General features: G+C 38.1%; 1 protein-coding gene and 1 long non-coding RNA gene across 17 annotated transcripts in view; one reads left to right on the plus strand and one right to left on the minus strand.

The window, feature by feature from the left end:
* Positions 1-1579: 1579 nt before the first annotated feature.
* LOC140392609 (uncharacterized) lies at positions 1580-22995 on the minus strand. 5 transcript variants are annotated; one of them, XR_011935401.1, is made up of 4 exons: positions 22929-22995; positions 17124-17247; positions 9843-9931; positions 1580-6273 (listed from the first exon to the last, which is right to left on the minus strand). It is a non-coding gene; the product is annotated as an uncharacterized lncRNA (long non-coding RNA). The 5 variants fall into 5 exon arrangements; XR_011935397.1 differs by lacking the exon at positions 22929-22995 and adding an exon at positions 19092-19262; XR_011935400.1 differs by lacking the exon at positions 22929-22995 and adding an exon at positions 18409-18630.
* The window catches only part of prdm16 (PR domain containing 16), a 1047324-nt gene continuing 1040864 nt past the window's right edge, over positions 18002-24461 (plus strand). For all 12 annotated transcript variants that reach the window (XM_072478014.1, XM_072478026.1, XM_072478015.1 and 9 more), the window contains exon 1: positions 18002-18107. In XM_072478014.1, the coding sequence (XP_072334115.1) occupies positions 18071-18107 (37 nt within the window). In that variant the 5' untranslated portion in view covers positions 18002-18070. The remainder of the gene's footprint in view (positions 18108-24461) is intronic.

Below are 24461 nucleotides of genomic sequence, written 5' to 3' on the forward strand. Positions count from 1 at the left end.
TACTGTGTATTTATAAAATGAAAACTTTTTCCAAAAATAAGTGGATTTACTTTATATTGTTCATTTCTTTCCTACTGTGCCCTTTCTGTTTTTTCTTGTAGCCATGCTGTTTCTGGTTTAAAATTGCTAATTAAAAAGGCAGTTTTACCAAGCTGCCAAAATAACATGTAACCACAATAAAACAGGTACCTCATCTGGCATCTGGCCCAGGAGGAGAGACAGATGTGACCAACAGTAGTCCGTCTCACCCCTCCCACAGGCTCCAAACAAAAAAGTTTGAAAACCTTAAATTAACATCTCAAAAGCCCTCCAAATTGTCATCCATTACAAACAAGAATGCAATAGCTAATATGATTAAATCTCTTCTCATTGTACCTGTTAAGAGGAAATGTAGATTTCACACAAATACAGACAATTATAAATTATCAAAGTTTCTAAACCTTTCTAATTAACACATATAAATATAGCTGTGATGGACACTAGGTATAACAGTACAGTGATTATGTGTCAATCACTGACAGTTTGAAACATAAATAGAGAATAAACGTGAGAAGACTTGTTTTTACATGGATGGGGAGAATAGTTCAGATAATTTACAGAAATTCATCTCGCGCGATTGGTTTATCTCCCAAAGTAAGATTAAATTACTCCAGTTAATGATCGTTATTTTGTTAAACAAATTAACTGGCTGTAATTTTAGATCCTAATTGTGTGGAATTTAAAAGAGACTCAATTTGGAACATAGTTCCAGAAGAACCAGGGAACTATTTTCTCCAGATTATTTTAATGATCTTGACGTCGTTAGTGACTTTATGGCCATTTAATCTTAATTAAGGCATCCCTGTTCGCCAGTGTAAAATCAAGACAATACTTTGATTTTTAAGGAAGAAAACATTAAACCAGCAAATGGCCAGTTGTTTTCTGTTTTCCTCATTAAATCAAAGAAGCTACTGGTGTGTAGCTTAGGGTGCAAATAGCTCTAAAGTGTGGAAGTTGAGTCTGGGCACATGTCTAAGTGTGAAATATGTGTACATCTATATATGTGAGTATTTGTTTTTGTGTATGCGTGTGTGTTTAAGTGCATTTTTGTGGCGTGTAATTATAAACAATGTTATGTGTAAATCTTCGGGACCCTTGTCTCTAGCATCCTAGTCTTTGTATGTGTGTCAGTGGGTAGTCTATATTTGTCTGTAGAAGAGTGGGTAGTGGAGAGGGAAGTTTTTAGTTGATCTCGTCACACTCCACCACAAAAGTAAAATACTATACATATATTTCCACTGTAAAAATTAGATTTATAGTGCATTAAAAATAAATTAATGATCTAAAATGTGCAATTAGCAAGAAAAACTAAGAGGCGTATGAGTTCTGGAAATGTGGACATTACTTGCGTCGGAATTAAGTCTAACATTGAAGCAATTCGATTATACGTTTGAATCTATATTAACACCTGCCTAACATTTTGAAAGTACCATAAGTCAATCTGGCATTTAAAGGTTTGGAAAGAAAACTAAACATCACTGGCAGTTAAAGGGAGAGGGCGACACATGCAAACATGAGGCAATAACCAGGATGCATCCAGTTCCATTCGAAAATCAGAAACTTTATTAATACATTTTTAAACTTACAGAACAACCAATGGCCAATCTACTCAAAGCTTCCACCCCATTTCCTTTTAGGTATTGTAGTTTGATCGTACAGTTATGGTATTTTCTAAATGATATTTTACAAGTTAGAAAGCCCTTGAGGTAATACATCATAAAAGATGAAGCATTGGACACATATGTGAATTATCAGCATTATGGTATTCACCCATAGACGCATGGACTAAAATATACAAAAGCATCCGTAGACAAGGCATCAATTCAGTTATAGTGTGAATCATTTACAGACATTCTTGAAATGTAATAAATTCAGGAGGAAGGAGGGTTATCACATAAATCATACCCTGAACAATTATGATTATTTTATAAATACAATATCATGATATTTCTAGAACCACTTTCAGGCATTGACTTGGGCTAAATTCAAAGGTTCTGCTCAATCACGTACATAGGCAATGGGAACACAAATAATTGGTATTTATTAAACATAAGCAGATGAATGGGGGGAGACGGGACAATACGCGGTTAAATCACAGGAAGAGAAAAATTACTTTGGGTAAGCAGTCTTTACTATTTGTCTAAGTCGCGATAAACCGGCAAGATTTTGTATGCTTAAGTGTTTGTTTTATCGCCCCTAATGAGGTTGTGATGAAAGCATAACGCACTCTGTGAAGTGAAAATGTTAAAGCTGTTTGCATTAGTCGTTATTGTGTTAGTTAGATAATATACACGAATGTATTAATCCTAGAAATGTCTCCGATTGACGCGGTCGGTCTGAGAGTTCGTGAATTTAGACGCAGTGATTTATTGGAGTTATACAACAGCTTCTTTCAATGATTCAGCGTTTCCTATTTCCAAGAGATAGGGAAATTTTGCCTCGCCCGGTGGATGGTATTCCACACAACTCAGGTGCCGGACTCAAAGGGTTAATGTGAGCCCTCAAGGCAAGAACAGACTATTAATCCCCATATTTGTTTCCTTGAGACAAGACGTTTTAATCAACAACGGGGTATACTTGTCAGTGAAATAGGATTATATTTATATCAGAAGACCGGACATGCATCATTTAGCCTAATGTATCTATGGATTCCAAATATGTTGTTTAAAATATTCATATTTATAATACTCAGCGATTTAATTACTGCTGAGTGGTATTGCTTCAATGACAAGTGTACTCCTTGGTAATTTCCACAAAAATAAATTGGTCTGAACTGTGTTTCTTTATAATGGAAGGCACTCAACTTTGCCATGGAACTATGGTTTATCCCGAGATCGGATAGTTTTAGGAAACCTGCGCACCGAATGCATACCGACAAGAACCGAATTTTCAGAACTATTTGCTCATGTCCTTTACACAGACAATGGTGGATCCGTCAGTTCCTTTATTCTGTCGTGTTCCAGTTTGGTAGGTAATAAGACTGTCTATTGGCTGTTCTCAAATGATACCCTTACCTTCTTCAAGAAATGACCACTGTTAACCGCATCGAAGCCTTCCCTAGAGCTTACTTGATTTTAAATTGAGAATATGGTCATTAGTACACCATTTTATAAGGACAGTTACAAACTGTCTGTTTCCGTCAATTTCTATCAGCTTTCTAGAAGAGAACATTCAGTGAGGCAACATAATTGAGAAACTAATTTTGTAGGAGTTTCTGAGCCAATCGGACGATGGAGTTTTCGCAATTTAGCGATGTTTAATAATTGTGCTTTGAAGCAGGTGTTAACCCAACACCTACACACAAATTCGGTACCTCCTTCAAGATAGCTACTCCAGTATTTTTGGGATCCAGTGCTTCAGTAAAATAATTAGTATAAAATCAACACAGGGAGAAAAGAAACAGTTTGTAAAATTAAATGCTAATCCTTTGGATATTCACGCTAAAGGAAAGTACAACCCTGATTAAAAGATTTTAGAATAGGGAGTTGGGCAGTTTTCAGCCTCTTGAAATCATCGCCTGAATGTACCTATAGAGAATCATTTTAGCCATACGCTAATATCAATAACCCCGCTTAATGTGGCCAAACGATAGTTCGCACGGATTCTCTGTCGTCCCTTTTTTCTCTTAAAAATCTCTTATATTTTATCTAAAAGTGTATGACACGTTTGAGTAGCACTTCAGTGAGGCTGTGACTGGGAAGAGTGACTTCCGAATCCCATTCACCGTATTACGTAAATAAATTACCAATGATGTCATTATAAGATGCAACTGAGGGATACCAATCGGTATACAAATATTCTCATTTTAAGATCGTACTACTTTACCCAGAATCACGGCGAAAGGGAGCTGGGTGAGGTTAGGTGGAGGAATCCTTGTGTGTCCAGCCACTTTCTTTATAAGTTGCATATTGCTCCAGGCGGGAAATGAATTAGTAATGAAAGAATCGCTGCAATAAACCCTCTTCAATAATGATACTATCTAATATTTTAAATATAAGAGTACATTTTAATATGCAACGCGAGTATTTGAAATGATACAATGTTGGAAGCCAATTTTTTTTTTTGCAATGATTCGCTGTTAAACCAACCTTAAGACCGCTATTGTGTTAAGGAAAAATAGGCAACATCATGAAATGGAAATCGGAATTCCAAAATCTAATTTAAATAAAATCAGATACAGACGTATTGAATCCGTATAAGACAACCCCCCTAACTATAACCTGAAAGCAGAGCACAAACTCCAAAATACCTCCCGGTTTAAAAAAGTGACTGGATGTTTTAAATCCCCCATAAAGCATTGAGCCGACCAACTCCTGAGATTAACTTGCTGCACGTACTTTGGGTCCTCTTATAGGAAAGGACTAAGAATTATTGTTGCAGAACATGTTGCGATTACAAGGCAATCCATCAGAAGACGCTTACTCCTTTAATCGAAACATTACAGACTCATAATCACAATAGTTTAAAGAAGGTCAAAGAAGAATATTGAGATATTGTAATATTCGTCATTTCTGTTTTGTAAATAATTAAAATAATTTCGGGAAAGTATACAACGTGAATCTGCCAACTTGATTCAAGAAACTGATTTGGTGATATATCACGAAGAAAACGGATTGTTTGTAAAACGTGGATAAGAACAATAATATAGTCTTGGTTTATAAATGCCACAATAACATATCTCGTACAAAGTAACATCCTCCAGTTGAACTAGACGCCACTTTGCATTTCAATTCCGGAGTAAATAGCATGACTGCCTTCTAACCCGCCTCAAAAACAGCGTAGCTGTTTTAAATAACACACTTCCTGACCATAGGCACATTAGAGTAAATTAAATATTTGTCATTCCGTTTACAGCGGGGGGAAAACGAGTGCAAATATGACCCAGCTCTCTGTATCCCTGTGCTTTATTCGCTCTGATATTATTCTTTCATAAAAGATTTATGCACTCCTCCGGAGCTATTCTCTGCTTCTCGTGCCCGAGGTAACAATATTTTAAAGGGATAAAAAGAGGTGTTTTTTAAAAATCACATGACCCTCTCATCTAGCCTCCCTTGAAAGATTAAGACTGTGATACGTGTCCCTGCGGATCGTTTGATTGATTACATCATCCTAAGGTCACTTCTACTTCTGGTAATTTTCTTTTTGCCCGGGGGCTCCGCATTCGCGCATTTTTATTGCACGCTTTGGAGACGTGCAGCTTCGTTGTTTTAGTCGTATGGATTAATGAGTTGAGCGCAATGAAGTGAAACAGGGATTGCAATGGTGAGCTGCCTATACAGCCAAGACATGGGTCTTAAAGTGGCAACAGTAACCCACTTTCTCCCTCTCTGAATCTGAAGTATTAGTAACGGTTTAAAGATCGCTTTTAATGTAAATGGCAAACGGTCTTGCCACACCTGTATGGTTCATTGTTTCTTACCCACATTGAAATATTAATATAATTTCAAATGTAAATTGCCTCCGAAAGATAGAGACATGCTGTTTTCAAACACAACCGGAGAGGCCAATATAATAGTGAGAGCTGCACAACTAATGTATATTAATAAAAGTAACAAAATGCAATCTAATGGTGATGTACCTTATTATTGTGGCAAAATAATTACATATAATACATGGCGAGATCTCATATCACACACGATTTATATTTATAAAAGTGGTTTATTTCTATGTTTAAATATTTGTTAAAGTGCAGAAATACAATGGCACAAAATTATTAGATTGGAAGGCGATGGGAAGAGCCTTTAAGTGCATGCTATGCTTGATGCTTGATCACCAAAGGCTGCTGTTCCTTTAAGAAAATGTTAATCATATATAAGCTTTTAAATATGGACATGTTTATAATATCGTCATTGAAAACGATCATTTAAAAGACAAAACAAAATCGCTCCCAACACATGTTACAGATTTTTGCGTATACACAGAATACAGACACACATGTACACTCACATATACAATAGGCAATCATTGTTGTAACAGTTGCACCTTGGCTGCGGTTCCCAAACAAAAACAGAAGTAGCACAGAAACGTTGGAGGAGATGCAGCCTGGTTAATGTAAGCTGCTTGTAAACACCTACCAAAGGGGGCACTCAGGATCCGCCAAGTTCAAGATTTGATGCTGTTCCAAAGGGCGGTCTCGTCCATGTATGAAAAAATGTCCAACCCAACATCTGTCTCCAAAGTCTTCCCATCACAATGTACATACAGGTCCTGAAAAGTGACTGGAGACAGACCCCTCTAAATATAAAACAAAAGTTTTTAAAAGTTTTATTTCCCAAAAGATCGACTCCAGATTGCAGTTATTTAAATATATTTGTCACTACAAATGATTTGACGACAGATACAGATGGGGAGCGGGTGTTTCACAGATAGTCAATCTAACTGCAAGGAATGGAGGCAGAAGCAATCGAAAGTAATTTGAATTTAGCAAAGTTCGGGAAGCGCGATAAAGTCGCACTAATCGTGACATTAAAACATCCTATTATTGTTCCTTTTTTAAAATGCAAAAGACGCCAGAGATGTAATCTTCCTCCAGCACCTATTCGTGCTCCACTGTCTTCCTGTGTGCCTCTGCCTACATCTCTGGCTCTGGCCATTTCTCTCTGATAAGCTTTTTATAATTTTATTTTATGCCAATTTAGATACATGTGCATGTATACTTCCCTCTATCTTTCTTCCTGCGGGACTCTGTTTATCTATAACTTGTCTCCCTCCCCAATCCTCCATCTATAAATTTTATATATTTTCATTGTAGTATTTCCATATAGTGGAAATAGAAATGAGTTAAAAACTAGAAAGGTTTAAAGTACAAGTAATGGTGTGAATAAAGTCTGGTGTGGTCCAAGGCAAGGTGGCGTGGACCACAGTGATTAAGTTGATAAACTGAAATAAATGCAGAGGCACAATTCATTGAGATGCCTGGGGCAGTTGTGTCAAAGGCGGCGCCACAACACGCGACACTCCATTGCCTGGGCTAGAATCAGGCGCTGCACGGCAGACTTGTGTCCTAGGAAAGGAAGGGTTCTGCTTTTATGTGGTCGCGCGTTCTTAAACATAATCAATTTGATTACCGGTGTGAGCGACAACCTTGTCCATTAGTTGAGAGTTGCAGGCGAGTACCTCGGGAGTGAACAGGTTTACAACACTCTCAGAGATTGAACGATGCAAAGTGAAAGGATACCGGGATGGTGGTGGTGGTGGTGGGGGGGGGGGGGGGGGGGTACTAGATGTTATTTGAGAAATTAGCGCCTTTAGTTACTGGCAGCAATCCATCGCTGTTTGAATGTGAGCCAAGGTTATCACGGCCTCGCTCCTCCCTATCGTGTAATTTCTTTCAACCCATAACCCTCCGAGGTATTTGTTATCTTCTCATTCTGACCTCCAGAGTATCCCCGATTTAAACGCTCCACATATTGGCCAACCAGCTTTCAGATGCCATGGTCTTAAATGCCGGGATTTCATTTCTAAATCACTTGCTAATTCTACCTCTCTGTCTATAAGACGCTCATTGAAATCCACTTTTAAAACAATATTTAGGTCAGTCACCCTAAAATTTCCTCATGTTGCTTAGTGTCAAATTGTGTTTGATGATACTCCTGTGAAGCACCTTAGGACTTTTTCCTGCGTTAAAGGTGCTATGCACATGAAAGATATTTATTGCGTTTAGTATGGTGATTACTTGTTTATAGACACCTTCTTGTTTTCTGATATAAAAAACACCAACATCAGCTCTACACCAACTTTAAACAATAATGGAATCGTGTGTTGGAGATCATTCTCCAGCTCCATAATGCATCCATTGCTTATCTCAATTATGTTTTGTCATTTCACAAACAATCGATTATTTAGATGTTTAATTGTTTTGGAAATAATTGTCCACACAATGGTGCATTGATTGTGTTCTGTGGACTCCAGTTTATCTCATGATCTGAGTAACAGTACAGCACCGGATATATCGAATATGAAACAAAGAATATCAACAGATACTTTTGTTCATTTTTATCATCAGTGACTCCACTGCTGTTCATTTTGGGCCGGCATATCTAAGTCGTGACAGCAAAAAGAAAACAACATTAAGTTTAAAATATTAATAAGTCTCGGTTCGAGAAAAATTTGGTTCGGTTGTTGGTTTGTCATGCCTTTCCTTTCGAAAGTACTTTTTGGAAAGTTGAAAGAATCTTTGGTACCTTACTCAGGAGTCATTTTATGTCCAGCCTCGCCGAGTGCACAGTGAGGCGTTAACTTTCTAGGAGCAAACAAATCGAGTCCAGTGCGGATAAAACCACAATGTTAAAACTGACAAATTAAGTCTTAGTTTCGTGAAGTATCAAGAGCTGTTGCGTTCCAAAGTGGATCTAGTTCATTGCAATGAACCGGCAACTCTAGAGTAACGCTGTACTCCGTCAACCTTTTTTAAAACTTGCATTTTTTAAAAAAAGTTCAACAAATAAATTATGAAACCAAAAGTACATTTTGTAACTGAAACGCGTATATTGTAACCAATGGGGTTTTAAATCCTGACATGCTAAGCCATTTGAATTGAGTTTTACAATGAAAAGCAATTGAGGGTAGTGAAAAGTAAGGGATAATCAGAAAGCAAGCAACCAGTGCATCGAAACAACCACAGTAACCTTCAGAATGTCAGGTATGTTTGTTCAAAGTTACAGCGTGTAATAATCCATCGGCAATGGGGAGATATATTTAGACGTTATGCATTAGTCACCAGTGCATCCGTGTAACAGTTTGCATCGATTCAACCCCCGACCCCCTCACACACAATCATTTTATTCTCTGTGTTATAATTAATTAGTTTTCAAAAAGTGAAACGGGATTTACATAAAACTAAACTATGTGAACCTATTAATGTATAGAGGTGTGCAATTATTTCAGCTCTGGTGTCCGCTATCCCATCTCATCCATAAAGTTAGAACTAATGATCGTATTTTCCTTTAACTAAAGTTTGTCCAATTGAAATAACATCCAGATATGTCGAATAGCTGTTGTATTTTCTCATGCCCTCTTTGCTTCTATTCTAGTTTACGGCATGATGTGGCTGTTATCTATGTGCTTGACCCCCTGGAGTGTCGCAGGCTGAGTCCAACCAGTCCTGGCTCTTTCTAGCCCCCAGCTGTATATCCTGATTGGGATTAGCGGTCAGACTTCTCATTTACCACAACCACAAAGGTCCTGAACCCAATTAATGGCTAATAATTACACTCTAAACTCTTCCACAGTCCCTCCCTGCATCATTAGCCCAAGCTCCGGATATGAGAGGGATCCACTATGATCAAGCTCTTGAATGACTGGTCCCTTTACCGTCCTCATTATGCAGGAGCGAAAAAACAGTTTGTCTAAAAAGTAGACAAGCTTTTATACTGTGAATTGTGTGCAAATATTACTGATTTAATTATTTGAGTAGATTTTTGATGCAAAGAGAGGTATAAGAATGGATAACAACCATTTTTCATACGTGAAATGTATTTGTTTAATGTAAAATGATTTAGCAGCTCAATTATGCACATCAAAATATAGGGTGGCACCTGTGCTCAAGTATACAGTACAGTATGATTAGTTACAAATAGATATAATGAGTTGACACCTGAAAATATGCGTCGAAGACTTGAAAGACTTCAAAATCGAAGGGAATCTTCAATGTATAAAGATCGTTCTTTATTGCTATTAAATATTGGATGTGTCGTACACTTTTGGGAAACAAATGTCGGCTTGACAGCTACCAGTTAATGAGGAAACGTGCATAGCCTACTAACTCGAGGATATTAGCTGTTAGCTATAGCAATCTGGTTTACCTGTAACATTCTGCATTCTCCGAGAAACGCCAGTGACTCCCAATTTCCTCATGAACAGTTTTGGTGACCTTCAGAAATGTTCAATGTTACTAAAGACATGGAAAAGGATAAAGGCAATTGAGAACTACTTTTAATTGAACTCACAACACTTGTGCGATATTGTTGGGACACACTTATGATGTTTTCATCCTTGTGAACGGTGGTACTTCCAGCTCCCATCTAAATTCAAATATTACGATTGACCAGCTAGAGCCCCTGGTCAGCTGATTACCAATCACTGCACTGGTGGTCATTTTTCCCGCTTTTACCCAACAGCTTATCTTAGCCATCGACCTTTCATCTATTGATTGTCCCAATTATTTATAAATCATGCATCTACTGACCGTCCTGCCATTAATTATTATCCATAATCCTGGCATCTATTGACCATCTCTTCATTTAAAATAATAAATTTAGAGTACAAATTATTTTTTTCCAATTAAGGGGCAAGTTAGCATGGTTAATCCACCTACCCTGCACATCTTTGGGTTGTGAGGGCAAAACCCACGCAAACACAGGGAGAATGTGCAAACTCCACACGGACAGTGACCCAGAGCCGGGATCGAACTTGGGACCTCAGCGCTGTGAGGCAGCAATGCTAACCACTGCACCACCGTGCTGCCCTCGACTATCTCTTCATTGACAGTCATCCAGACATCCGTCATCAACGGACACACCACAGTTATTGACTATCCAGAAACCCTGCCTAAACTGACCATTCCACTATTAATGGCCATCCAGATAACTGGTCACAAATCACCATCAAACCACCAATGATCATGCAGAAGCGCTGGATCTAAGGACCATCTCACCATTAATGACCATCCAGAAACCCTGTGCCTACTGGCCATCTCACCATTAATGACCATCCAGAAACACTGTATCTGCTGACCATCTCACCATTAATGACCATCCAGAAACTCTGTGTCTATTGACCATCTCACCATTAATGACCATCCAGAAACTCTGTGTCTATTGACCATCTCACCATTAATGACCATCCAGAAACTCTGTGTCTATTGACCATCTCAACATTAATGACCATTCAAATACTTTGTACCTACTGATCATCTCACCATTAATGACCATCGAGAAACCCTATACCTACTGACCATCTCACCATTAATGACCACCCAGAAACCCAGTACCTACTGACCATCTCACCATTAATGACCATCCAGAAACTCTGTGTCTATTGACCATCTCAACATGAATGACCATTCAAATACCTTGTACCTACTGACCATCTCACCATCAATGACCATCCAGGAACCCTGAACCTGCTGACCATTTCATCATTAATGACCGTCCAGAACCCTTGTACCTACTGACCATCTCACCATTAATGACCATCCAGAAACCCTGAACCTGCTGACCATCTCACCATCAATGACCATCCAGAACCCTTGTACCTACTGGCCATCTCCACATTAATGACCATCCAGAAACCTTGTATTTACTGACCATCTCACCATTAATGACCATCCAAAAACCCTGTACCTACTGACCATCTCACCATTAATGACCACCCAGAAACCCTTGCATCTACTGACCAGTTCTCCGTTAATGACCGTCCATTAACCCTTGCATGTACTGACCACCTCATGATTGTAAAATATTTAATGTACGGACCATAGTAAAATTGGTGATCGTCCAGAAACCTCCACTAATCATACCACCATTAATGGGCATCCAGAAACCCTACATCAGCTGACCAACTCGTCATTAATGGCCATCCAGAAACCATGCATTTATTGACCACACAGCCATTAATAACTATCAAGAATCCCGCATCTACGTTATTAATGACCGCCTCCAAAACATGTAAGGTACTTGCCATTCTCCCATTCGTGACCATAGCCAAAGCTGTACTTAGCAATATCCATCCTATCTTTGCTGACCATCTATAAAAACTGCATATACTCATTATTCCATTTGTGAGCATGTGCACGTGCTAAATATATTGACCGTCGCTATTTTATGTTTGACCACACAATGCCGATGGTGGAACCTCTTGTAATTTCTTAAAAACGGAAGATATAAGATGACTCTGAGGCCTGATGATATCTGGTTCTAAAGTCTCACATTTTACTTCTTAACCGTCTGCAGAAATTGGTAATATAATACATAATTGAGAGCAGAAGAAATGTGTGTTTAAGAAATCAGAAAAGGAAATAAAGCGAAGGGGCAACAAATTGTAACACATTACGTGCAGAAATTCTAAACTCTCTGAAGTAGAGATCCAGACTCCGATGAAAGGACATTGACGTGTTTGAACTTTATTTGTCAATTTTGCAGTTTGTACGAGTCCAAAATTTGGAAATGCTTTGATCTTAAGAAACCTCGTGTATTTGGCGACTAATTTTTAACAAATTTTGACTTGCTGGACTTGTGCTTGATTGGGTCTCTGTTCTTTGGCAACTTATATACTCAGGACAACTACAAGTGAAAGAAGAACTGTCTTGAAATCTTTTGCCAAGTGTTAAAGAATAAAAAGATGATCCTTTAGCTTAGGAGAAAAAGAGTTGCGGCCTGAGTCCATTATCATGTCCCGGTTCTTCTCTCCATATTGCAAATAGGAGCACCGTGGATAAGCGAGTTTGATAGCTTAAGTGAATGGGCGAAACTGTGGCAGATGGAGTTCAACGTACGGAAGTATTTTCTCAATAGTGAAAAGCGAGGAATTGTGAAACAGCAGATACATTTAAGTGTCGTATGAAGACATTTCTAAAAGCTAGTGGAAGAGGAAAAAATAATTTTAAAGGTTCGTGGAATGTTAACCTTTAAACCAATGGGACTGGAATACAAAAGGATAGACGTTATACTGAAGTTGTACAAAGCTCTAGTTGAACTGCATCTGGAGGACTAATTTTAGTTCGGGCACTACAACTCAGGAAGGATATATTGGCCTTGGAGATGAGTTCGCCAGAATTATACTGGAGCTAAAACTTATATTATGAGAATCGATTGCACTAGGCTTGTATTCCTCTAGTACAGAAGATGAAGGGATGATCTGTTTGATGCATTTAACGCAATTAAAGGATTTGATAGAGCTAATGTCGAAAAACTATTTCATTTGGTAGGGGACTCCAGAATAAGAGTGTGTAAATTTAAAAATTGAGTTAGGCCTTTCAAGACTGATGTCAGGAAGCATTTTTTCACATAAAGGAAATATGGAACTATCTCCCACAGGTAGGTCAATTGAAAATGTCAAACTGAGTTTGATAGATTTTTGTTAAAAAAGCGATTTGGAACCAATGTGGGTAAATTAAATTGCGATACATGTTGAATGGCGGAACAGGCTCGAGGGGCTGGATAATCTCCTATTCCTATGTTTCCTATGCCCCTATGATTTGAGATTTAAGTCATTATACGAATGTTCTATGAACAATTATCTGGTCTACAGTGATCACACGAAGGAAAAAATATACAGTGAGGTGGGAGTGGTGGCGATACAGTATGGTTAAAAGGTTTTACTGGTACTTACAATCTGAATCGGGGGGGGGGGGGGGGGGGTTGGTCGCGGTGGAACACTCACTGACTACTACTGGTAACTAGTCTCCACTGCGTGCATAGACCTGACGTCTGCTTTGACTCTCAGATGACGATAGTATCACATTGGACACTGTTCCAGATTCCTTTATTTTTTTCTCTCCGCATTTTGTTGGGGTATTGGGATAGAGAGACAGGGGGCCTAGTGATGGAAACATGAAGACAGAGAAAGATGAGAAGGACTTTAGACTGATCACCGATGGTCTGTAATTTCAGGCAATTGATTATGTAATTATTTTTCAACGTGATTTCATTTTGTCCTCGTATTTTAATCTCTGGTCTATAGAAAGCCACATTATGAGTACTATTTCATATTTTCAATGGATATTCTCCATTTGCCCATTGACTGCACATATTATACCTTGTCGCCAAGAGATGTATTTCGCAAATGTCATGCGGAAAATTTACTTATGCAAATATATGGCTTTCACTTATATGAGACAGTGAAAAAATACAAACGGTTGAATAAAATTGAAATATTGGACTGAGGATGGGGAAATGAGTCGTGTTGATAGCTGAACGAGCAAAGCACGTATTTCCGGTGGACCCTAAAGACAAGTCGCTCATCCTCTGCTCCCTGGGAAAAGGCAGTAATTCCTACATCTAAACCGATTTCTAGTATAATAGATATACACTATTTCGAAATGCGTTTAATTGTGAAAATGTGTCTGTTCAAATCAAGCAGAAAAATATTCCCCGAAGACCTTCATCAGCAACTGTTTAACGCAACTTAATTACCAGTTGACACAATTAGGGATTGTATAAATGGGATTTCCAAATGTCAGACACGGTTCTCTAATTAATAATCCTAACCCGATTAGAATCTGTAATTCTAACCCTTCTTACCCAACCATAATCCCAACCAGACAGTGATCCGTTATATACTACATTTTCTATGTCGAGTTGTGAAGTATGCTTCGAGGTTTAGTGAATGTACGATTTAAAATCGAAGTGCAGTTACTTCTTAGGTTCTATTCTGACCATTTGGTTGCTATAGAGGAGAATTGATTCCCAATTGGATTTCTATTGTGTGTGGATAAAACGGTAAAACGGGATGTGCCAGTCGGGGTCCTGGCAATAGAATGCATTTGCAAATGCACCTGCACAGGCCCATTTTTAAACCGTATTTTCTCCAGTTTTTATAACATACAACTACATATGCATATTTATCAATGTATTCACACGCGCATAAGAATATTTACTTAAATATTACCAATGGCGTCTGCAGGTATCGTATCATATTACTTCCGTTGACTTTTGTACAATTAAAATACAGCGGGGTTGAAACAATCGGCCCGGGTACATTATACAACAGGCGACACAGTCAGATTGTTGAATCAGGTGAGGCAGTCATGTTGTATTCATTTCACATATCGATTTTACAGAGAGGTATTTGGCTTCAAACTGAACAGGACCGTCCGCACAGGGATTTTGTAATCTGTACCTTTTCTATTTGCACGCACTTAATTGTCCATATGAAGGGTTAATCCACTGTTTTATATGTCACACTCAGGAATATTTCAGGGATGTATATCATTAAATTCTACAACATGCATATGCCGTAACTGTTAATGTTACCGGACGAAACACTGGAACTCACATAATTTCAGCTAAAACGATCAAAAATCATAACACGATTGCAATTGATGAGTTGTGAATAAAATGAAAGTACCTATGCGAACGTCTCATCGCGTGTTATGCGTAATAAGGATTACATTGTAACAGATATTACTATGGAGATTAATTCCTTGCTTATACCCACGATTTAAAGTACTAACAATGGACACTGAGTGGGATAGAATGTTCGGATTATATTGAGACCATAGTATTAAAAATGCTTTCTCAAACACATTTTTGACCTGAACTCATCCAACTTTAATCAGAATTATGATCACGTTAATCACTTCCAACTACCTATTTATTCCCGACCTCAATTTTTTTTAAAGGAAAATCGAGTTACTATGAATATATCCAGCTATTTTCTACTGCATTGTTACTCAAGAATTGGCATTTTATAGTTGCCGCCGTCCGTGATATTCCTGGGAATAAAATTTAAAATTTATTGTACACGAACATTGGATTAATGGGTACTATCTTCCTCCGGTAGTAACAATGCATCATTTGTGCATTCTGTCACTCAAATATGTTGCTGTGTAAAAAACTAATTCGATTACACATTATAGCCCAGATCACAGAGACCCAGGTTCCTTTTGTGCGCGGTTCCGAATGCTGGAGAGCAAGTTTAACGATGTTTGTAACATATCTACAATTGTAAATCCCAATCCCTCGTTTAAGCAATAAAATAAAAGTGCGCTAAATCTGTTACACCAAACCCCACACATTCTTGAATAATATTTATAGTAATTGATTGTTTATGTACAACAAGAGAGGATACTTTGTATCGATGGTATCAGCTTGCTAATTTTCTGAAAATAAGAATCTACTAGCGAAGAATTAACCCTTCCCTTGGAAATGTTTGCCCCGTACTTATATCGTCTACAGTAATATATTTCATGGGATTAATTTCAGCAACAAAGAAGACTTCGCTGACGCTTCATCATCCACTGATGCACTGGGCACAAGTTATGACACAATCCTACTTTCAAAAACTCAGATTTTATTCCAACTTGCAGTTCCGCGCGTTTATAACATGCTTTTGGAGGTAATTACCCGACTGTGCAGTTCACTTGGAAGTACCTCCTTCGCCATAATTATGGCTTGATTTTCTTCCTTCTTAAAAATCTTCCTAATTCCTCTTCCCAGGTCCCAATAAGCTTAAGGTTTGCTCAAACACTGTCCCTTGTGAAAAAGGTAATGTTCTACAAAGTTAAGTATAGTGAAGCATTTCTAATTTTACAGAGATCATTATATAGTAAGAATATACCTCATCTAAAGAAGCGCGGCGAATGTAATATGAATATGAAATGTCTCAAGGGCAGCTTTGAGAACTCCATCCTCCAACCAACACCTCAGCCGTGTAACCACAGCCCACCTTGAGTATGCGTGTTATGCTATACCATCTACATTTACTTTATCTAAATAGGAAACACATGCCATAAGAACCTGTTACAACAAATGCAAACATACTCCAGCGATTCTCCAATATTGAATTTGAAATGAACTGCTATAATTTCCCCTACTATGAAGTGCTATGCCAGTAAGGAGGTGAACACTGGCAATGCAGCAATCCTCCAAAAGACCCTTCGCTAGTTGTATAACCTAAAACGTGGCGCCTGCAATGTGTCTCTGCCCTAAAGTTCAAAGACATTTAGTCGGGCAGAGGGGTGGAAACAAGACATTAATGGAACTAAACCCCTTCACGCCATAGCCCATGAATCTATTAAAACGTGGTTAATAAGATGGAGAATATAGAATTATTAACATAGAGCGTGTCAGTTTTAAGATCAAGTGACTTTTTGTTTTTGTAACCATATTAATTAAACTAACCATAACCAAATGCGCTACACCCTAAAATAACGAATTTTGCTCGCAATTTTATTTTCATCTGATTTTCTGTTGATTGGATTGGCAATGGATTTTAAATTAGCAATGTTCTCATTTTAAGCTGCAGTACACAATCAAAATATATTTCGACCACCTTTCTCGCTATGCTAAAGTATGTCCTAATTAAATAAATTAGCTCTATAAAACAACGCACATAAGAGACGGATGGAAACGTGAAGCACTTACTGTGTTCAGACTCAGCTTCTTCTCTCTCTCCCAATCCCCTTTCTCTCTCTCTCTCTCTCTCTTTCCCTCTCTCTCAAACTACAGGGTCCATTCATTTTGAAGGAAGAACTTGAAGAGAAACGGTCTGAGAAGACAATGAAAAATAACCGATTATTTTTTTCTCTTAAAATAATGTACATTAAATTAAATAATAGTTTTGTACTAAATTTAAGGTAGGGGAGAAGGCTGCAGTTTAGAACAGAAAAAAAATGTCTGTTTCGATGTCCGGTTCTCAGCCAATTAGTTCTGGTAACTGTGTAGTCCCGAACCAATGTTGATTATTCCATAGCACTAACACCGGTTGTTGAATCACTGCTGTTATCCGGGACCATTCAATCAGCTAAAGCTATCGATAGCTTTAATTAATACTGTCATAACCGATGGGGGTTATTAGGGCGCATTATTGAGTTAAGATAGCATGCCAATCTGTTCCCCTGCCACCACCAGTTGTGTTAAAGCTATCTCCTATAAATCAGCCAAGTCTACTAACTATCAATTAGCATGTAATTTTTAACGCGAGTAACTTGTGCACGGAATTAAAATTGCTAATTTGATAACTTGCTTTTTTAAAATAAATTTCTCGGCAAATGAATTTTATTTTGAAAAAAATAAGGTCGCGTGATTTTTTTTTAGGTAAACTGTCTTTACCGGGCAGATGCTTCCCAAGGTTTAGCAGAGTGCAAGTGAGAGAGGAATAATGTGCGAAATGGCGTTAGGGAAGCAGAGATAATTGGTCTGATGGAGTTGAGGACAGATCGCGGCCAAATGATGAATATATTCAAACTTTTCCCTGCGTGATGGTGTCAGATTGAAGGCTCTGTGCGCATGTGCGAAGGTGTCCAAACTGACAATGCCAGGGAGATAGCGTGTGCGATTCTCTGAAATCACGACCAACGCCGACAGACAACATGAGATCCAAGGCAAGAGCGAGAAAACTGGCCAAAAGTAGGTCCCTATTTTCTTCTCCTATCTCTCCGCACCTTTTTTTTAGATCCTCTGTACAGGCTTCCAAAAAAAGACCCTCCATAAAAACCAACAACTCCAAACGATCCGCTATACACCCACAGTCTTTGTGAAGAAGCGATCAGGAATGTATTTTCTCCTCCAGATGATGTCGATGCAGTGGGGACGATTAGAATGATGTGCACCACGGGCTCGCGAAAAGGCTGGGGCTCAAGAACTTAAGACTTGAACGCTCTGGCCACAAGAGCGGCGCGGAGCTCTCTTTCTGCACAAGTTTCCATACCTTGTTTATTTCTCTCATTCAAGAGAAACTTCCATGCCCCCCGCGTCTCGACCCGAGAGGTTGAGAAGTTGGAGAGAAACAACAAAAAAATAAAATGAAAGTTACCGAAGTTGACGAAGAGATATGTAACTTTTGTTTTAAAAAATATATAGAGAGCCATTGCAGAGTTTTCCCAGACTCTTAAATAGTGGGCGCTAGAGCACCGTTGAAGAGCTGAAAGTTGCTGGCCAACTGTTCGTCTCTGGTTGAAAGGGGGCAAAATATCTTGGGGGAGTCCGTTTAATAGACTGAGTATCATTAGGAGCAGAGCCGTACGTAGGTTTCTGAGAAACCGGTAATAATGTTTTGGGGGCTGCTTCGGGGAATTAACATTGTCAATTTAGTGCGAGAGTGAATCGCACAGGAACTGCAGGGAACGGGTTGGAATAACATTACTGGCAAGTTTAAACTTTCAACATAATCATGCCAGATCGTGAAATAGTGATCTATGGGAAACCAGCCTGGGAGCATGGAGGGAGTTTTTCAAACGTTATCTTTTTTTAAAATATACCTCAATTTATAGAATTATTTATCTTCGCTCGTGGTGTGTCAAACGTTGGAATTGCGCTGAATATTAATCTTTAACCCATAGCCGGAAGAAAAAACATGTATGTGCGTGTTAAAATGAAATTATATTCACGTGCCCGGAGTGTAGACTTTCCTGTGAGGCCGCATGCAGGTTAGCTCTGTCCGGGTTTCGGTTGTTTGTTGTTTTTTAAAGGAGATGGGCCGCTCTGTAGTTGGAAAGTATCTTTTTTGACTTCGCAATGTTCCACACGTTCTGCTTCCGCCTCTCTTAACATGACGGCATTGATCAATGTGAGTGCGTGTGAGATTGTCCGACTCCTACTTTCAGTTTGAAACCTCACTATTCTTGTCCGCTTATTTTTCTCAAACTATGCGGAAAGCAGGAACGCTCCTTAACCTAACCGAACCTTTCTGAAAAATAAAAGTTCCAAATTATTAAACTTTTTAAGTTTTAACTGCCAGTACTATTAATAGTCACCGCTGTATGCAGAAACAAGTCTGCACATATACAATAGTATGCGTGCATAATAATGTTTATATATTTATCTACATGCTGTTATATATTTATGTATTTTGAAATGTTTAATGAATCTATGCTATTTGCTGATTGACATGCCGAATCATCTACAAAAATGAAATAGGAAATTATTTTCTGGTATTTAGGCCAAGTTAAATTATACATTAAAAAAACACTGTGCTGGGTGCACTGCAAAAATATCATTTAGGTTATTCACTGGACAGATTTGGTATCCAGTGATTCCTGATTTCAAATCCCTGATGAGAAGGATTAATTACTGAGGGCGCATTTAAAATAGCCTGTACATAGACATGATTTGTATTCTAAAGTGTATACGGTTTCAGGAATATGTGTGTAAACGTGCATGTACTATGTGTGTGTGTATGATGTAAAGGTATTTCAAATATTTAGCAAGCGCAATTACGCTCACTAATTAACTAATTAGATTTAAACAGCTTTTTCTATAAATTGTTATAATTTTGTCCATAATTTATTTATATTGTAGTGTTTTGCTTTCAAGGTGCGAAATTGTTTGATGAATGGCTGGATCTCAGTATTTTTCTAGGTTGTTTGTAAATTTATGTGTGTTTAGTCTGCGTGATACGATCCCCGCTGAGCTCGGATTACTAATTATTACCATTAAAAATGATGCGTAGTAAATGCCAACATCAGACAGTGAGAAAAGTGCATTTAATTGAATCAGGAGGCTTGATTACAACTGTACAGGGCTCGCAACTAGAAATGAACTGATAGTGATTTTTTTTCAGGGTAGTGTGTGTAGAGGGTAGAAGAGGAAGGAAAATATGGTACCAAAGAGCATAATTAAACTGGAATTGGGTCGAACGCTTTTCAATGGAAGAATGCAGTACAACACACGTGTATAACATTACTTGCTCCCCAGATCACTTGGAAGTGATCATGTGTGCCCGCGCTTTTCACATCTTACTATGATTTTCATGATTGGGGGTGGTGGGAGACAGAGAGAAGAAACATAATGCAACTCAGTACACAGTTAAAAATAAACAAATAAGAATGCCAGACACTACTGCAGTAGCACTCAGCTATTGTATAATAGTGTAATTGTGCATGGCCAGACAGAAAGGCTGTTATTTACTTTTTATCGGCATGTATATGTGTGCACATGTATGTCTGTATATGATACATGTATATGTGTACACACATACATATATATCAGACTTTGACGTCCAGAATGTATTTGTATTGCGTTTTGGTTTATTTTTAAGGATGTTTGATGACAGTCATACTATTTTCCTATTTTTTGAGTTTAAAAAAATGAATAGATAGTTTGCATTATAGTTGAATAAAACACTTCAAAAGGGAAGGGGAAATCGATACACGCTCATTTAACTATCATTTAAGGAATTAATCGATGTTTTATTTAAGCAGATATTTCACTTTCAACGCTCAGATGAACTTGAACAGCTGTAAACAGTATCACTCGGTAGGTTTAGGTTGAGGTACCTCAAGGAGTCATAGTTATTTTTCATGCTCTAGTAGGACCGAGTATTTAAAGTGCACGCATACGTAGTCAAGCCCTTGCACACCTGGAAGATTTACAATAAGGAAACCTTTAAGATCTTAATGTCCTTTTAAACATCAACATGTTTATTTAATGCTGCACTACTCAATTCAAACTACCAGCTACATCATTTCACAAAGGTGTTTCTGTTTTCAATCGCCTAACCATTGACTCCTGTCCCTGTTGTTTCGAAATGGTTTAAAAGTCGGATCAGCGTTAATCTATAAAATGTATGAAGACATTTGTGCAGTCTTACTTAAAGAATTAAGTCAAAGAATCAAGTCAAACAAATATCATAGGTGTAACGTGTCATTGCTTTACTATACACCGGATTGAAAATTCAGAAAGAATTAGGGCTGTACTGCACCAAGCAACCCTGGTAACTTTTTCCCGTCAGATCTGGGGATTTTTAAACAGCAGATGGGAATGCTAATTGCTAGCGTTTTATGATTCGATGTTTAGAAGGTAATGGATTGTTTATTAAAACCAAGTAATTGAAACAGTAAACAAAGAAGTTGTGAAAGATTTTGATGTTTAACTGCTGCACGGGGGGAAAGTGGCCACGGTAATGGGTTTCCAATAAAGCAATTACTGCACCCGGGGGCTGTGAGGCCAGGATCAATGCGGACAGGACAGATTTCATATATAGGGGAGGCAGCCAATGATTAGAATGCTCTTAACTTGAAATCAGTTGTTTGTCACAATAAGAGAAACTGACAAAGCAGAATGGAAGCTGGAAAAGCAGTTCTCGATAATTAGGGTAAATTGGGATAGCATCTCTGATCAATGTGAAAGCTGACGGTTTCAATAAAAGTGACCGAAAACTTTTTAACAGCATTTTTCCCCAACTCTCGGTGTGATGCCAAAGTCTAATTAATGGAGAACATTTTTTCTTGAGCACTCGGAAGATGACTAGTCAAGGGCATCCCATCACCTTCTAAAAGGGGTTTAATTTATACATAGTGCAGATGAATATATATATAAACGTTTGTCTCTGTGTACGTGTGGATGTTAGATTAGGAAATTACTGCCATATACATATATTTGGACACTTCAATCTACATAAACATGTACATTTAAGAAATAAATTGCACAATTGACACATACTATTTATTACTTCACATTTGCAGACATTTTATATTTACATCAGCGGTGATCTTTTCCTCTTATATTGTCTGCATTGTAAAGTTATTTTGTCAACCTTTTAAGCTTATTTACTTTAAAAAAACATATTAATTTGCTTGACAAGTCCAATCCTCGTTTATGTAGTAATCATGATTGCAATATGTTTTTAAAAAAAAAACAAATTAGAACTTTGTAGATGTCGCGGTGGTGTGCGGTTCAATTAAATTAAAATGTTTTGTAACCATTGTTTACAATGTATGAGAATCCCAGGGTCGGAAGGGAAACTTCAGGAGCTGTGTTGGTTGGCTTGTACAAGACACTGTCGGAAGAACGTTGCGGTGTTCTGGTTGCATTCTGTGTATTCTGACTCCGCCTCCAGACCAGCCCCCCCCCCCCCCCCCCCCCAACGTTGCTTGATTTCCTTACAATAATCTGACTCGGCAATCAGACATTTTTCCGAGTTACAAGCGAGGAAATATGCTGCTATGGTAATCGGGTCAGAGTGCAGGGGAAAGAGGTTGGAGCCAGAACGCACTTTCCCTCTCTCTCTCTCATACACATCATTTCACTCACATGTTTCTCTTCCCTCTCTCGCCTTTTCTCTTCCAGTTTTTCTGTTTTCACTGCCTTTGTTTCTTTCCCTTCCCCTCGCTTTATATTTGCCACTTTATATCAAAAGCTGTGCACATCGCACATCGTCTTTCCCCTCTTTATTCTCACGCGTTGTTTCTCTACCTTTTGTCAGTAGCGCTCCTCTCACATATTCCTCACCTCTTCATTGGCAGAATTTCTCTCTCTCCCTCTTTCTAGCAAAAACAGCTGATTCAGAGCCCCGTGGTCTCAAAAAAATCACCCGAATTGCTGCATGTCACAGCGACAACTTTACAGTTTCCACCCTTCAGTCTTCACATTCACTCCTGCACAAATCACAATCTCTCTTATACACACGAAACTGATCGGGTGGTGGGGTGGGGAATTAAAGGCTCGCAACGTTTCAGCTTGCTAGTTTTTCCTACTTCAGGAGAGATGGGACCTACTAAGTTGCAAACAGTATAATTTTGCTATCTGTGATTGCGATTTGTGTGTTAGAACTGAACTCGTACGTAGCCGTTCTCTCGAATCGGAGTGCTTGAATGAACACTGTTGCAGTCCTACGCAAACACAACCAACCACTGGGCACAAATATACAGTTGCACAAGCATTCGCATTCACACGCGCACTTATTCACTGAACTGCATACTTATTCTTATTCACAGACATGCATACGTACAGACACGTACACAGTCTCATAACATACTATACACATATATGCAATTTATCTTATTCACTCAAACTCACACAATAACCTCACAGATACACGTCACAGGCTCTTAAACTGTGTCGCACACGCACACTTGTAACACACGTTTGGGCGTGCTTCAGTTTTTCTATTTCTGAGAATATGCTAAGATTTAATTTAATGTGTGAGCTTTGGCATGGAAGCTAATAGTTCTGGTATTTCTCACACATTTAACTCCCCTCCAACTTTATTAGAATTATTCTGTTCATTAACCCTCGTCCATGTAATAGTTTTTCTTTCTGTATCCTAGCTATTGTACCTCAACAGTACAATTTAGGCGTTGGGTTTGTGCGTGCATATACAAAATATAGGCATAATCTATGTTGTTAGAAATTATTATAAGTTGCACCTATGCTGGACAGGATACGTAATTAAAAACTACAAATGATGCATAATTGTATAATTATTTTTTTTTACAAAGTTTGCAACATAAAAAGAAATAGAAAATGGAATTGCATGAGCAGCAAATATAAAGTACAAATACCAAACAGAAGGTATATATGTGCACATTTTCAAGTGGTACACATCCTTGCACACTTCGGGTACATTGTGATTTCATCACGATGATCTGAATTCTTATGAAGGTATCCTTGGCTGGATTCGAAGATTTTCCAAAGTCCTTTTATGCAGATTTTCCAAAATAAAAACACTATACAACATTAAGATATCAGCTTTCAGTTGCGCAGCGTGTCTTCCGGTTTGATTTATTTTACTAGATATTTGTATATTTTTTTCAATTTATGAAATACTTACTTAAGTTGTTACAAATCTTTTTTAAACAGGAACTTTGATACTTGACAACCTAATAAACTTCGAAAGAAAAACAATTTATTCCAATTTTTAAAAGAAAATGAAGCTACTTGTGAACAGATACTGTATTGTGGGACACAATTCCCTTAAGCAAATATTCTGCAGTGCTGTCGTAATGCATCGTTCATGAGGGGTTTTTACTGAATTACAGTTTT

The sequence above is a fragment of the Scyliorhinus torazame genome, chromosome 16 (assembly GCF_047496885.1).
Source record: "Scyliorhinus torazame isolate Kashiwa2021f chromosome 16, sScyTor2.1, whole genome shotgun sequence".
In the NCBI taxonomy this organism is placed as follows: domain Eukaryota; kingdom Metazoa; phylum Chordata; class Chondrichthyes; order Carcharhiniformes; family Scyliorhinidae; genus Scyliorhinus; species Scyliorhinus torazame.